Below are 15,290 nucleotides of genomic sequence, written 5' to 3'. Positions count from 1 at the left end.
GTGACTTTCCAGAGGTCACGAAGTGTGGTAAAGTGGGGTTGCAATGGGTATTTCTTTTGGGCTCACAGACACTGAGAAATCCCCTCAAGTGTACAGCTGACTTCCAAACAGGAATACTTTTCAGATTAAAATGGGAGCTGAGCCTGCAGCTTTTGGGACAGTAAAGGTTGCAAACCCATCAGCATATGCTCTCAAAGCATCTCCCCATTTCAAAAGACTGCAGCCAAAAACATCTTCCAGGCACGGTGGAGTCAGGACCCACCGGTTAAATAAAACCTCAGACAAAACCAGCATGTTGCAGGCTTGGAGGTGTTAAATATGCCRTGGTCCTTTTGACAAAATACCAACTGAAATCCAAAACCAGACCTAAGCTGTTTTCTGCTGTTGCTGCTTAAAACACCACCTGCCTTTTGAGCAGCTGGAGACCATCTCTGCCATTCCCATGTTGTCCAAGTGACAATACCAAGTGGAAAAGGTTTCTGGAACACTTCCAAAAAATATACACTGTATAAATTTATTAATTACAGGCCATTTACACCCAACTTTTCTCTGCCTTTAGCCCTCTCCATCCATCACTTCCCTGGTGACCTGCTGACAAGGCAGCCAGCACAGCAGAGAAAGCAGGCAGCTGGTGCTCCTGCCCTCCCTGCCTGCAATATCCTGACTCCAGGTGGATCACAASRCTCCAATAAAACAGGAATCTGTGARAAAACAAGAACAGCACTCCCCSAGCTGGCTTCCCAGCTCCCTTCAGCCACTCCTCCACASCAGAGACTGGAATCCCTGAGCTCAGCCCTATCCTGCTTTATGTCCCAGCTGTGTCTTGCTGTAGTGTGATTTCTAGCCAGGTGCTTGTTTCTTTAATAGTCAGTGGCTTTAAAAGTGTTTATTTCATGGGTTTCTGCAGAYGTCAACACAGGCTGAGCAGCACAAAAMCAGAAAGTTTCTATGTTTRCTCTGCCATGCTCCTRCTGTGGAAAACTAGGGTAGTGTTTWGACTCTTTTGGCAATTTAGATTCAACTTGGACATAACTGTGATGGCTGCCATGCTTTGCACCCATTCAGTAAAACCGGGACCAGTTACTTTTCCTCCCTGCTAAAATGTGGCCCTAGAGAGATGGGGTTTGCTGCCAAGGTCCCTTCCCAAGGTGCCAGTCAAGGGACCTCTGGAGAGCAGAGCAGTGTGAGATGGTACTCACCCAGACATTCTCCACAACACCCCTCTTCCAAACACTCCTGAGTAAGCCACTGGTCTCACCAGTGAAGGTTTTTCATCCTGGTATCTACTCTGGGCCGCTCTCACCATTTGATACCTTTGGGGTCACATGCCTGACAGTTGCTTTTAGGTTACTTTTCAACAGCTTTGCAGAAGCTATGGACTGAAAATCACCTGAGCGCTTCTGTTTGTATTTTATTTCCAAAAGCAGGAAGATGCAAATACAATATCCTCCTGGGTCCACTCTGCACGGGTCTAACTTTCCTTCCCATCTCCACAGCAGTGCATGATGAGAGCAGAGCAGCTGGAAACAGCTTGCTCACTTCACTGTCCATTATGCCTGACAAGGCTGTGATGAACTTGAAATGAGCCTCCTTGATATGACACCTCCCTTCTCTCCTCCCCTGCTTGCTTTTCCTGCCTGCAGCAATAAATTCAAGCACGTACTCATTCTACTCCCCAGTCAGCCGCGTGCTCCTCGGCACAGATGAGGATGGATAAGAGGTCTCGGAGCTCTTCCMGGGAGTCTCACAGAAGACGCAGAGAGTCCCCAGCCACGCAGAGCAAACGAGAGAAGAGGGAGAGCAGCAAAGAAGCTGGCAAAAGAAAGGGAGATGCAAAGCAGGAGAAAGCCAAGGAGACCAAGAGCACCGCAGGGGCTGATGGTAGGGTGCACACCTCCACGGTGGTGGATGTGGATGATGTGGTGTCCGARGAAGAAATGGAGGCAATGGCATTGCTGGACAGCGAGCAGCAAGAGGAAGGTATGGCTTAAAGAAGGGAAGGGGTTGGAAAACTGGRGGCTCTTTGGTGCTGCATGGGTCACAGTGTGACTGCTCTCTGCATGGTGTCATTACACCCACTTTGCACAGACATGGWTATCCTCAGGACAGGATATGGGAGACTCCAGCCAGCCTCCCAGCCAGCTTTTACAGGCTTACTAGCATCGTCCAGTAAAGCAGTGAACCTGGATACAAGCACTTACATTCCCAGCATCCTTCATGCTTCAGCTTGTTACTCCCTAGTTCTGTTCATGCTCTGGTCTTTTCCTTTTCTCACCTGGCCTCCTTAAGATGAATGGCACTGGTCTTACTGCCAGTTCATAGCCCAAACGACCTCGCTGCAGGGAAGACCTGCCCTTGAGGTGCACACTTGCAGCTCACCCGCTGGATAACCTTTAAGTGCAGCTCCTCTCCACATGTTTGTCAGGCACATTCCCCACCTGCCACAATAAAAGGGAACATCATGATCCTTTTGGCAATACAGCTGGGCCTCTTTGGACCCAGTATCAACACAGGCATGGCAGATGAGTATTACAAGAGCCAGCACTATTTGTGTCCTTCCATGCTAGCACCTCTGCTACCCCAGAGTGACACAAAGGTTTAGACTTACTCCTGACTCTCTGGGAACTCATTTTTCACAGCTTCCCCTTTCTGCCTCCATTACAGGGATCACAGCTATTGAGCAGTGCTGAGGAGCTCTAGTGATCACACCAAGGATCTGAGATCTGAATCTCCCTCAGGATCTGGTGGTTCTGCAAAGAATTCCAAAGGCAGAGGGACAGGGATGGAAGGGCTGGAAGGGATTAGAAATTGGAGGGATGCTAACTTTACAGTTGGAAATCATGGTCCACTCTCTGGCTCCATCTGTTTTCAGGCCATTTTTCCTTCAGACAGGAGCACAACAAAGGGCAACCAAAGTAAGATGACTCACAGTCACTTTGCAGAGATGTAGAAAGTAATATTCATCTTTGACCACCCCAGTCAGCCTCCAGCACCCTGGGGYGACTGCTTAGAACACAGGGAGATTTCACTGGCACCAGTGGCTTMATCCCACTGCATTAGGGAGCTAGGATGCAACTAAAATCCTAATCCAAAACAACCTGGACTACTTAACAGGGAAGAAAACTTCAGGCTGTGCCTGTTTACAGCTCTCTCTTATTTACAATCTTTGTCTTTAGCTTATCTTTCCACATAATCTTCAGGTACCCCAGCTCAGCCAAGTTGCCCATTCCAAGCCTTTCAACCCTGCTTGGTACCCCAAATTCTTAAAGATAAARGCTGCTCTCTAGTCAAGCAACCACAGAGAAGCATGGTTCAATTTTTGTCGGTAAAGCAGGGACAAAATCTGTCCATCCATCCTCACAATTCCTGGCAATCTGGAGCAGGGAGTGATCCTTAACTCCAGAGAGAGCCAAGTGGTTCATTTATACTGAGTCTGGATGAAGTGAAGTTCACATCAGTGAAGCTGATGTGTGCAGGCACTTGTCAGGATATCAGTATTTTGGGAGCAGTGATCTTCTAACACAGTCCCTTTGGGTTTCTCCCTAGGTGTAAAGTCTCCTGGTCTGGGCGTCTGTGAGTGGCTTTTGACCATCTTGTCTTTCCTGTTCATCATAATGACCTTCCCCATTTCTGTCTGGTTCTGCATGAAGGTGAGAATAACCATGGGGCCTCTCAGTGATCTGGATGTCACACACTGATTCAGCATGTGCTGACATGAGCATAGAGCCTTTTTGGTTTAAGGCTCTATTTATACCTCTTCACCTTATCATTAATTTTGACTTGTCCTTTATCACATGTTGCTACAGCACAGGGGTCCATCCACTGCCTGTCAAATACYCGTGCTGAAATACCAGCAGGCAGGAACTAAGGTTCCTCTTTTTTAAAACAAATTGCAAGTCTGTTCACTTTCAGACACATCCCTCAGCCTACCTAGCCGAGAGATGGCTGCAGCAGGGTAAGCAGGCTTTGAATTAAAGATTTTAAGAGAGATTGATCTCTCASTTAATAGCAGATTTTCCCTCTTCCTCTCATTTTTGTTCAGATTTATAGCATGGCTACAAGTAGGCTYCTTTTGACTCCCACTTTGCAGGAAATTTCACRTTCATCTTGTTATCAACAARAATGTCAGTATRACAGCTCACYYYTWRRRKKRMYSSWWKWTTKSCYTKGRRGGRAAMMARSMAWSWKGRAARKTTTWAMYYMMRTTATTTAAGTTTGGCCAGGCTATAAGGAAGCAAACTGCTGGCATTTTGCTTGGCAAACCCTGGGTGGGTCTAATATGAGCTGCTCTCACCAAATCTGTCTGCCACAGGGCTCCTCATATACAAGGCCAGCCAGCAGTTCTGGGCAAAGGGTAAAGTGACTTAGTGAYAGGTGATGCCACAACCTGCTGAAACCCTCCCTTTGCACTGCTTTTCCAGAATAAACTTCCTCCCATGCCAGTGAAGGCTGCTTTTCCCACTCCTACCTTTCTCTCCAGCCTAGCTTTTGTTTCCCTCTGCAGGTAGTGCGGGAATATGAGAGAGCCATCGTTTTCCGACTTGGGCATCTCCTTCCTGGCAGRGCCAAAGGACCTGGTAAGGTGTTCACTGAGCTCCCCCAGCCATGTTGCTCCTCTTCTGCATGCTCTGCCAAAGCTCACATGCTGGTGCCCTCCAAGCAGACATGCCCAAACAGGAGATAGGATGATTTTTGTTCCCTTACATTTAAGGGCCAATAGCTTCTAATGGCTTTTCCATCACAGAAGCAGCTTGAGAGTTTGACCCTATGTATTGCTGTTCTTTTGTAGTTCTGCATGCTAAGCTTTCCAATATACAAGAGGTAATTCCTGTAGTTCTGATGATTATCAGCTGTTGTTCTCTCTCCTACAGGCCTTTTCTTTTTCCTTCCTTGTCTGGACACCTATCACAAGATAGACCTCCGCCTCAAAACCCTAGAGATCCCCTTTCATCAGGTATGGCTGACACCCCAATCTCTATGTTAATTTTGGAATCCCTTTAATACTAAATCTTATGCTTCCAACCGTCATCCTTGCAAAGAAAAGTTTGAAAAAAAAAACATCTCAAAGTAACCTCGGAGATCCAGGGGTTACATAGTTTGCCTAAGATCAGTCAGTAGCAGAGGTGGAAGCTACAGAGACTTAACTATCCAGCTTGTCTTCATTGTTCTTACAGTTGTGTGCTTTTCTGTGCTACCTTAGAATTGCCAGGACCAGCACCATCTCCCCTAATGTCTCYTACTTAGGTGGTGACCAAAGACATGGTTACTTTGGAGATAGATGCTGTCTGTTACTACCGGTTGGAAAATGCCTCTCTTCTCCTCACCACCCTGACCAGCATCTCCAGTGCCATCCAGCTGTTGGTGCAGACCACCACAAAGCGTCTCCTRGCACACCAAGCCTTCTCTGAGCTTCTGCTGGAGAGGAAGAACATCAGCCAGGAGATAAAGGTGCCTCTGTGGAGAGGGAGACAGCAGAGCAAGGGATGAACTGAGGCTCTGCAAAGAAGCTGAGGTGGCCAGTCCTTCAGAGTCACAGACACTGGTTTGAAAAAGGATTTCACATTTTGAATCAGTGTGGACTGTAATTAAATTACCCTAAACCCCTGGGGTAGACACAAATGGGAAGTGAGGGYAGTAATTTTATTTCTAAGGGGCCTTGCCCAGTAGCACACTGAACCTGATAAATCTGCCTTACAGTCCTGCAATTAAAGTCCCTGCCCTGTCTTGCTCCCTGTAAGGGGCGTAGGTCAGGGCTGCTGTTCTCCCCATGCTCTAAAAATATTCCTCTTCACAGGTGGCTTTGGATGCGGTCACAGGCTGCTGGGGCATCAAAGTGGAGAGAATAGAAATGTAGGTAGGAAATGCTGGTGGAAGGGAATTCCCTGCCCCTTTGCAATTACCTGTCTTGTGCTGCTTGCTGCTGCCTGCTCCTCCTCCTGCTTTGCCTCTGGCTGTCTCCCTGCAGCTCTGCTGCAGAAGGTAGGGCCTCACCTCTCACCTTCCTATCTCCCATGCCCTTTTCAGCCTTTGCCTCATGTAAAATTTCATGTAAGACTCTTTTTGCTCCTGCCCTGACAGATAGGGCAGGATCCTTAGCTGAGATCTCATCACTATTTTGCTGCCACCACATGCAGAGTTTGCACCTGATTTTGGTAGCCCAAGAAATGCATCAGGCCCTGAACTCTCCATGTTCTTCTGTAGATCAAAGGCCCCGGAGTCTCAGCACTGATAGGGAATGGGCTCGTCACTTAAGTCCTTGCAGAAAGGTGGGACTCACTCATCATGTAGAGGGACATGGAAGAGAGAGCCAAGCAGTGAATGAATAAACTTGTAAACAGATTCCTGTGCCTGTCTTGAGAGCAGTCTCCTGCAGGGAGCAGTCTCACTGCACTCCTCCAGCAGTGGCATCTCTGCTGTCTCACAAAGTGAGCTTACACTTTAAGCCTCAGAGGCACAGAGAAAAGAGGTCCCCTGCTGCCTGGTGATCATTCAAGCCTGGTCATTAGAAAACCAGGCTGAAAGGAGAATAGGAGTGGACATAGAAGGCTAAAGTGAGACACGCTTAGAGTGCTCGCCCAGAGGGCAAACAACATGAATTAACTGCTTGCAGGGACTGACTGAGCCCATCCCAARCCTCAGACTGACCATCCAGTGCTGCCAGGAGAGCCAAGAATTCAATTAATCCCTGTCTTTACTATCACAGCAACAACGTGCAGCTGCCTGCTGAGCTCCGGCAGTCCCTGGCTGTGGAAGCGGAGGCCCAGAGACAGGCCAAAGTGCGAGTATGTCAATGTCTGAATACTTCTCATCTCCTTCCAAAGCATTCCTCCTTCCTTTTCTGACTCTGGTTTGAGGTCCCTGGGACATGTCACACAGGCACACAGCTCTGGGTTGATATGTTTCCTTTAATTCCTGTTCAAGAGCTGAGTCTAGCGAGGGGAGCTCAGTTGTGAGCTCCGATGGGTTTGGTAAAAACACGCTAGACATGCACTTCCAAACTTCTGGCARTGCCAAGAGATCTAGTACATGCTGTGTTCTTCAAGGAGCAGGAATGTTATAATCACACTGACCCTGAAAATTTCACTATGGCAACCTCCCTCTGTAACAAACAGTCCATGCCCCCTCACTCCCAGCCTCACAGAAACCTCCTTTCTTCCCTTCTTCCCTATCAGGTGATCGCTGCTGAGGGGGAAAAGGCTGCTTCTGAGTCCCTGCGGATGGCAGCTGAGATCCTGTCCAGTGCTCCAGCTGCTGCTCAGCTCCGTTATCTCCATGCACTGCATTCCCTTACCACAGAGAAACCTGCTGCTTTCATCTTGCCCTTGCCTCTGGATGCCATGAACCTTGTCTCTCCAGCTACCCACAGCCCTCCAGCCGTGAGCAGCCTCCTCACAGGCACCACAAAGCTCCCAGAAAATCCAAAAGACAAGAAGGACTCACCCATGCTCTGAGAGAAATGCTTCCCACATTGCTCCTGCTCAGAGAGGAGCAAGAAGGCTGGCCTACCATCAGATYCTGGTCTGGCGGCAGAAGGGAAAGTAGCAATATAAAGTGGATTGTACATGGAAAAAGTCTCTACTTGTTTTGGAAAGAAAAAAAAAAAAGGAGTAGAAGGAGAAAACCTGGCAGTGTGTGATTAGGGGGTTGAGGGAAGTGGGGTGTMATCCCTTCTTCTCCACAGAGCCAGATGATGCACCTTGACATGTTACAACCCAGCTCCCAAGGTCTGATCCATCTTGCCCATCACCCTGGAAGGAAGGACAGACCCTCCCCTATGTCCTTACATGTGCCCCCCATCCCCAAACCAAACAGTCGGGCAGGTAGGAGTAGGAGCACAACAATCAGTGTGGGAACAGGAAGGGGTCAGCATGCAGGCAGGACAGTCGGTGCTGCCACCCCAGCGGTCCAGCAAAGGGAAATGATCTGGGCCCCGTGGTGTCCTGGATGTGGGATTTCAGTAATCASTCACATACATCCACACAACCAAGGAGTTTAGCCCTAGTCCTGAAGTCGGAGGAAAAGGAAGGGGAGGAGGGGGCAGCCTCTAAGGCTTGCTGCTTCCCTGCTAGGAACATCTGCTGTGCCGAGGAGAGGCTGTGCGGCTGCTCGCTTCCACAGGGTGGTGAGGTAGGACAACGTCTGAGCTCGTGGGCACCTAAAAACATTCAGGTGAAGCTTTAACCAGCGCCCGCTGAGCTGACAAGGGGGATCTGCCATCCCTGGCTGACAGCCTCGCGAACAGTAACACTTTTGCCCGCCTGCAGCTGCCTTGGTAATTTTCACACACAGAGAACGAGCTGCGAGAGTTCTCAAAAATCCTCGGAGCCACAAAACTCCTATGTATCTTTCCTGCCTGAAGGTATTTGAAATGACCTGGAGCCTACAGATACTGCAGTCCTTTCTCTGGGCAAAGGTCTGGAGCACTGTCAAAGCAAATACCCCCTGCACTCAGAGTCTTTGATCCTGTTGCCCTTTAAGTGGATGTCAGCTCTGCTCCTTCCCTTTTACTTGACCTACAGCATCTCCCCTTACTTCAAAGCAGACGTCCCTGCACAGCCATTCCCAGCACCAATGTTCTGCTGCTGGTGTCCTGTAGGGGTCAACATAGAGGGCTCTTTGTGGCCCTTCTCTTAACTGCCCCACACTGTTGGTCATGATGCCCGTGCCTAGCAGGGGTTACCCCGTCAGTCTCTCACTACTGAATTTTCACTTATTCACAACTCTTTGCCTGGTGATAACACTAACTGCTCCCATGGTACTCAGTCCACAAGYGTTTGCCAGGCTATTTAGAGCAAGGTCACCTGGCCATCCAGYCYCYTTACAAAAGGCCAGAAAGTGGGAAMAATCCACCTCTGAACTTGTTAGTGACCGCAGAAGCACTTGAGCTCCAAGTTAGACCTCCCATGTACATCATTTGCCRCTGTAACCCTCCCAGGAGAGGGCAGCAGGATTGCTGTGGCTCCTGCYGTTGTGTCTGTGATAGATCTCAGTAGTGATCTGCTCAGGGAAAATTAGCTCTGGGAAGTTGAACGGCTCTGTCATCTTCTACTGGGGAACATAAGCTGTGCAAGTTACTCCTCTAAAGCTGGTTCTAGTTATTTCTCGTATTTCTGGAATAGGCCAGCAGCATTCTTTCTCAACCTGGGGCAAAATGGCATAATACTACACAGAGTGAGCTGCAGCTGATCCTTTCTCTGAAATCTTCTCTGTCCGAATTTCTAACTCGGTGTAAAATGATCCATCCCCACCAAGATTCTTGGCTCATGAAGGACTGACAGCTTTACAGATAATGTCTCAAAGGAGCAATACTGAGCCCAAGAACTGAATGTCAGGAGACACGCAGTACTAYGTGAGGGCACACCCATCACCCTGTTTGCACTTGTATCTGCAGAAGCCAGGCATAGATTTTTCAAACATGTAGCTTTCTTACAGAAAGGTGAATTATAGTTAAGAGCATCCTCAGTTTCAAAAAGCATGCCTTGTTCCATCTTCTCTCTTTCACATGTAGAGAGCTGGCAGAAACTTGTCATTTTACCATCAGGAGGTATTATGTTCAAAAGCCTTGCAGAAGGAAAACATAGTTTAAAAATGTGCTTAAGGATTAGTGATAGAAGAAGTTTCCAAGAAAGAATTTACTCTGAGGGAGTTGACAGGTGTTGTCTGAGCYGATGTGATTCCTGACAGTTTCACTGCCGGCTCTTCCAAGCTGAGAATGGGTCAAATTGCAGAGTCATGCCGATTTTTATACATTTTCCTCCTAATCATCAGACAGCTGGTAATTGGATTATCTGAAGCCCAGAAGATGAAGGGGGTACCCATTATCAGATATACAACCAGGCCACGCTGGCACTGAGGAGAAAATCCCCTTAATATGAGTGGGAAGAATACAAACAACTTCCTTGCATGATCCAGCAGGGATAAGGCAGAAGGAAATAAAGCAGTAAGAAGAGATTGATGAGCACAGACAGAAGGGGCACAGACAAGAGAGATAGTGAGGAGAAAGTTGAGATGGTAATGGTTTTACAAGGAGGACAAACTGTAAAGGTATTAGAGCTGTGGGAGGAGACAGAACAGGCAAGACTTGAAAGTAGTAGAGGCAGATACAAAAACAGTTTAAATGCTGCAATAGCACAGAGATGTCGGGGTAGTAGGTAAGGAGTAACAGCAGTGAATCAGGGTGAAGCACTACTGGGAATGGGCACTAAGACACTGCTCAGCCATGGCTGTTCTTCAGTATTTGCTTTTCCTGGATCCCTTGGGCTGGCCAGAGGTAGAAGCTTTGGGACTTGAGCAGGTCACAYTTCTGGATACTTTCTTGGAAAATTGTTCTGAAAGAGGAAACAACAATCCAAATCCATTAAAAATACCTCAGAGTTAAAATGTGCCCAAGATATCACATCCTCAGCAAACTAGTTAGCTTCTCCTCCCATTTTGAAGTCAAGGAGACAGGATCACTGAAGGACTAAGGGAAGRAATTTTAATTCCCATTCTTTCTCCTTCTCTATATTTAAATCTTGTGGATCTAGTGGAGAAGGGACATATGGAGATGCTTTCATGCACAATAAATTTGTTTGGCCTAAGGAACTCACTGCTACAGTATGGGCAAGAACAGTAGGTCAGCAGTTTTCAAATACCTCCTGGAGAAAGCAACGGTGCCCTGTGCTATTAACACAGAAGGTCTGTGGCCTCTGGAACATAATTTCTTTTCTAATCCAAAATCAGTGATCCTAAACAGATCCTCTTACCTGTGACAGGGAATACTCACTCGCAAGGAACATGATGCCAATTACASTGATCTCCTAGATACAGACCCTATGTTATATGTCAAAATCAAAACTAGTTTCTCTCAAAAACATACCATGTTCAGCAGTTCTTTCAGCCCTGATCTAGAATCATATAAAAAGCCTCCTTGCTTGACCACTGACAGGGTCAAGACAAAACCTCAGGATGTGTCCAGGAGGGGAGGGTGCTGAGTTAAACAGATGAGTAAGGTGTCCTCAAAGATTGTTTCACTGTCCAAATCTGGGAAAATATTAAGAATATTGATTGTCCTGGCCTTGCCTTCCTTTGTATGTTACTTCTGGGATGATTGCCCTGTCTTCCTCCAGCTCACACTCCAGCTCTTGATTCCCTGCAGAGCTTCTTCCTGCTTCTCTTCAAGACTTTCAAATCTTTCATCTGCATTTTGAGCACAGATCTCTGTTTCTTTGAAACACAGAAGCAAAGTTAATGCAAAAACCTGAAATCTGAGGAGCTGCTGGCAGGAGACCCAAGAGAAAAATTTAAAGAGCTGAAGTGTGCAGTGGGATTGGCTGACTCTAGAAAACACGCTTACGGTTTCAGAGGAGGGCATTGTTTAAGAATCTACAAAGGATTTCATGGCACATCTATGTAAACCTTGCAAATTTAATTAATTTTAAAATTCAGTGTTTGCTAGCAAAGGTGAGATGCTGATCTTCATTCTGAGAGGATAAAAATGGAGTGCAGTCAATTCTGTTATCAGGGCTAATGAGATGGGGTTTCCCTGGATAATGCAAACTCAGAGACAAAACAAACATGAGGGAATGTAATTCAGAGTGCCCAAGACTGCTTAGGCAGGGAAGAAGTCATTACCAAACACAATCCTTGATGTGATTCTGCACAGAGACACTTGGGTGTCCCTTCATTGTGTTCCCCACACTGAGGTGTGTTGTGTGGCTCTACTTACAAAGCTCCAGGGGACTGGCAGGCTGTGGAAAAGCTCAGCTGCATTCACACAGCACCCTGCAAGTGCTAACAGCATGTAGAGAATTAGAAATCTTGTAGAAAACCATAATGAGTACCTCTCAAGTGTCCCAAGACATTCAGAATGAAAGGAAACCTAGAATTAGCCCATCAGATATTGGATGAAGCAGGACCTTATCAAAGAGCAGRGCCAGCACCTGCCTGAAATGAAACCCTGCCCTGTTCAGGCCTCCAGCACAGGCCCAGTACTCGAAGCAGCTGCACTTGACATTCCAGTGCTTCCAGGACTTTAAATGCTTCCTGAGAAAAGGGAGTGGAAGACTTGTTTGCAGTCACCTCTCTCTGGTTGGAAAGGCAAAAAAAACTTCTCTAGGTGAACATGAAACCATCAGTGCCACATTTCATCAGCATTTTGTGCCCGGTTTGATGCTGATGTCTCAGTTCACGGTCCCAACCCAGACAAGAGTTCTGTGTCAGCAGAGCATGTAAAACCAGAGGCTAGTTCAGGCACTGAATTAATCTTAAATGGCATTAAAAACAGACTAAAATGTTTTTCTGTTGCAGATACGAAACTCTGACTGACTCATAGTCTTGGGTTGCTGGTGCATTCACCGGGTTACGGAAATGGCTGTAGCTTAACCAGGAGCGAAAAAAAAAMCAACCAAGAAACCTCAACAAAATATTCAGAGAACAGAAAGAAGCAGCTTCTCACAGTGTCCAACTGACCTAAGTCAGCTTTCAAACAGTATTTTTCAGTAAAAGTAACTGTTGGAAGGCTTCTGCTCTAAGCTTTGGAAGGTAATTGTGATTTCCAGGGATACACTTCCGTGAAACAAATATAAGTCCATAAAGAAACACTCCTGCATCTTCCACTGTCACTCAGAATTAGCTGCCCACCTCCAAAGCATGAAGGGCAAGGCACATTCAGAAATGCAGCATGCTCAGGGAGTGGGACCATTCAGTGACTGTTTGCTAAACATCCACCATTCCTGTACCTCTTGGCTTCACTCTGAATGACTGTCTGGCCAGGGAATGACTGCAAAAGGCAGGCCTAATGACTTCTGGTGAATAACTTTACTAAAGAGCACCATCCTAAAGGCTAATGGAGAAAAATAGGAGCCTAGGAGGCCAGAACAAATTAAGCTTCTTCTTCCCTGTGTTGTGGGATATCCCTGAACCTCTAAATCCTCTCCAGCTCCTCCCATGTGCTCAGCACCAAACCATTTTCACCATCCCAGTCTCTGCAGATAGTCCTGGTTCAGACTGCAGGACTGGTTCAGACTTGTGGACTCCTGGTCCCACAAAAGACCTGAGGACATGGCAGTGATGTGTGGGTCAGGAGGACAACTTGTTGAGATTAYTGAAAGTTTCAAGAAGAGTGGAATCAGAAGGAACACCAGCACCTTGCACTGATCTGCTGGTGAGGTAAACTGGAGACACTCATGGGTTTGCTGTCACGTCTCAGCAAAACCACCAGCCACAGGGTGAGCTTTCTGTGCACTTYAGTCACCTGCACAAAACATCAGAGTAAATCTAAAGCACTAATGAATGACTGGTCTTCTCAAGTAAGTCAGTGTATTTCACATAAGTCACTGTCCTACCTAATTCAATTTGCAAACTGATCTAACGATGGAAACATTTAATTTTGCCATTTTTTTCCCTTTCATTTTCATTACAAACACATCTTTTCCTATWTGGATCTATCCTTCTCCCAGTTCTTGTTTAGGATCATATGCTGCTTATCAGCCATGTGGTGCATTCTCCTGTCCAGGATTCAGCAGCAAACTAAAAATCTTCCACCACACTSCAACTCTAGGAGAAAGACTCCCTTGGAGTCTACAAACCTAGGAGAAAGAAGTAAAACCACAGAGAGCCAGCTGCTCTCTGAACAGGAAACATCGGTGTTATTCCAGAGGAAATGCTTAGTAAGGGTGAAACAAYAAATTTGTGCTCATGCCCTGTTCAGGAGGCCTTGCATCTATTTTTGGAGGAGTTCTCTGCCTGTTTGGCTGGCAGTCAAAAACCACAACTCAAACTGGAAAGAAAATGTCAAAAGAGAAACAATTATTCTTCAAACAGTGCTCTTCTCAGATGGAGATGAAAGGAAAGAATGGATAGTAGGTAGAATGCTCTTATCCCTAGCAGCTGCAAACCTGCACTTCCTTTTTCATTAAGGACATCAATATTAAAGGATGGAACCCATTGCTGAATCATCTGAAAAAAAATCCCTAGGTAGGTACCACCAAGGAAAGCCCCAAATCCAGAAGAAAAGTGACCTCTAGAGCACCTGACCCTAAGGATCTCCTGTCTCAAAGATACCTTTTGCTTCCCAGCTCAAAAACCCCCAGTATATTTAAGTACACCTTATGCTGGAAACCTGACACAGCCTTTTTTATTAATGCTGTAGTTGTGGGCAAACCTGGCATTTGCAAGGAATCTTGCACGTGTACATTACGCATGTGTTCAGCAAATTACTTATTTCTTTATGATATTTACTAAAGACAATGGAGCACTATGGAGAGGAATATACCCCCACAAATCTGGCTCGTGAATCACTCATTTTGGGCTTTTTTCAAATGTCAAGATTTCCAAAGCAGGTGGCAGCTCTGAGGGAGATGGGGGTGTTCCAGGAAGGATACTGAAATCTCCAAGTGTTTCCACACATATTGCCAAACCAAAGCATGTGAAAGGCAATCACCAATCATTCTAACACTTCAGATGATCACATTTATCCCATTTCACCAAGGATCCCACAAAAGGATGTTTTYCAAGTGTAGTTTTCTGTACCAGGCCAGTCCAGATCTGATAAACACCTCTGTCCTTACAGGAAATGTGGTTTATCATCACTCTCTGCTTCATGCAATGGGCTGGGACCTGTACAGCTCCTCAGTGCATCCACCTGGGTCAGTCACACAGGAATCTTATGAAATAATACTGGGAGCTTGGCTTCCTGCATGCCARGACCTCACTTCAGCTTTCACACCTTGAATACTTCTCCCCAATGCTGTCAAAAATCCTAGCTGTGCCTGCRGGGGAGGAAAATACAACCTTTAATTATAGTTCTGTCAGCCAACAAAAATAAAGCTGGATCTGTGAAGGATGCCAAGAGGGATGAACAGCCTRTGTGGGAACTGGCTACATTTAGGATTAAGAATGAGCTGTTTAGTAAACATTGAATACAAAGAAAGAAAGAAAATAGGCTTGATGTAAAGCCCTGACTTCTTGTTTTGGCAGATTTGGCTTCTTCATTGCATAAAGGCTTAAKATAATTCTTTTAAAAACAGTTTTGYAGYTACAATCCCATTCTCCAAAGGTGCAGGTGATACAGAATTTGCACAGGTGTGCAAAAGTCCTGGATAAGGCAGAAAATTACTTGTTCATTCACTTATCTGGCCCATGCTGATGAATATTCCCTATTTCTTGGGGAATATGCTTGAGATGTAACAATGCTTGCTCTTGATAGCCAGTTTTAGACCTTAATTAAAATCCTGGGGAGGTCTTGGCCTCCATGACATCTTGTAGCAAAACTGGCATGTTAAGGGTGTAGTGATGATGACAACTTCTTT

The 15,290-nt window shown here is 46.4% G+C and overlaps 1 protein-coding gene across 1 annotated transcript; it reads left to right on the top strand.

The window, feature by feature from the left end:
- Positions 1-1,703: 1,703 nt before the first annotated feature.
- Positions 1,704-7,451, top strand: NPHS2 (NPHS2 stomatin family member, podocin). Its single transcript, XM_057374926.1, has 8 exons — positions 1,704-1,980; positions 3,547-3,650; positions 4,505-4,577; positions 4,872-4,954; positions 5,245-5,448; positions 5,795-5,850; positions 6,704-6,782; positions 7,173-7,451. The coding sequence occupies exons 1-8, from the start codon at positions 1,704-1,706 to the stop codon at positions 7,449-7,451; spliced, it is 1,155 nt and encodes a 384-aa protein (XP_057230909.1).
- Positions 7,452-15,290: the final 7,839 nt, after the last annotated feature.

This window comes from Malurus melanocephalus, unplaced genomic scaffold (assembly GCF_030028575.1).
Source record: "Malurus melanocephalus ecotype Western Australia unplaced genomic scaffold, MMel_1.1 scaffold_236, whole genome shotgun sequence".
Classification (NCBI taxonomy): Eukaryota; Metazoa; Chordata; class Aves; order Passeriformes; family Maluridae; genus Malurus; species Malurus melanocephalus.
The sequence above is the reverse complement of the archived record's forward strand: the minus strand, read 5'-3'. Positions and strand labels throughout refer to the sequence as shown.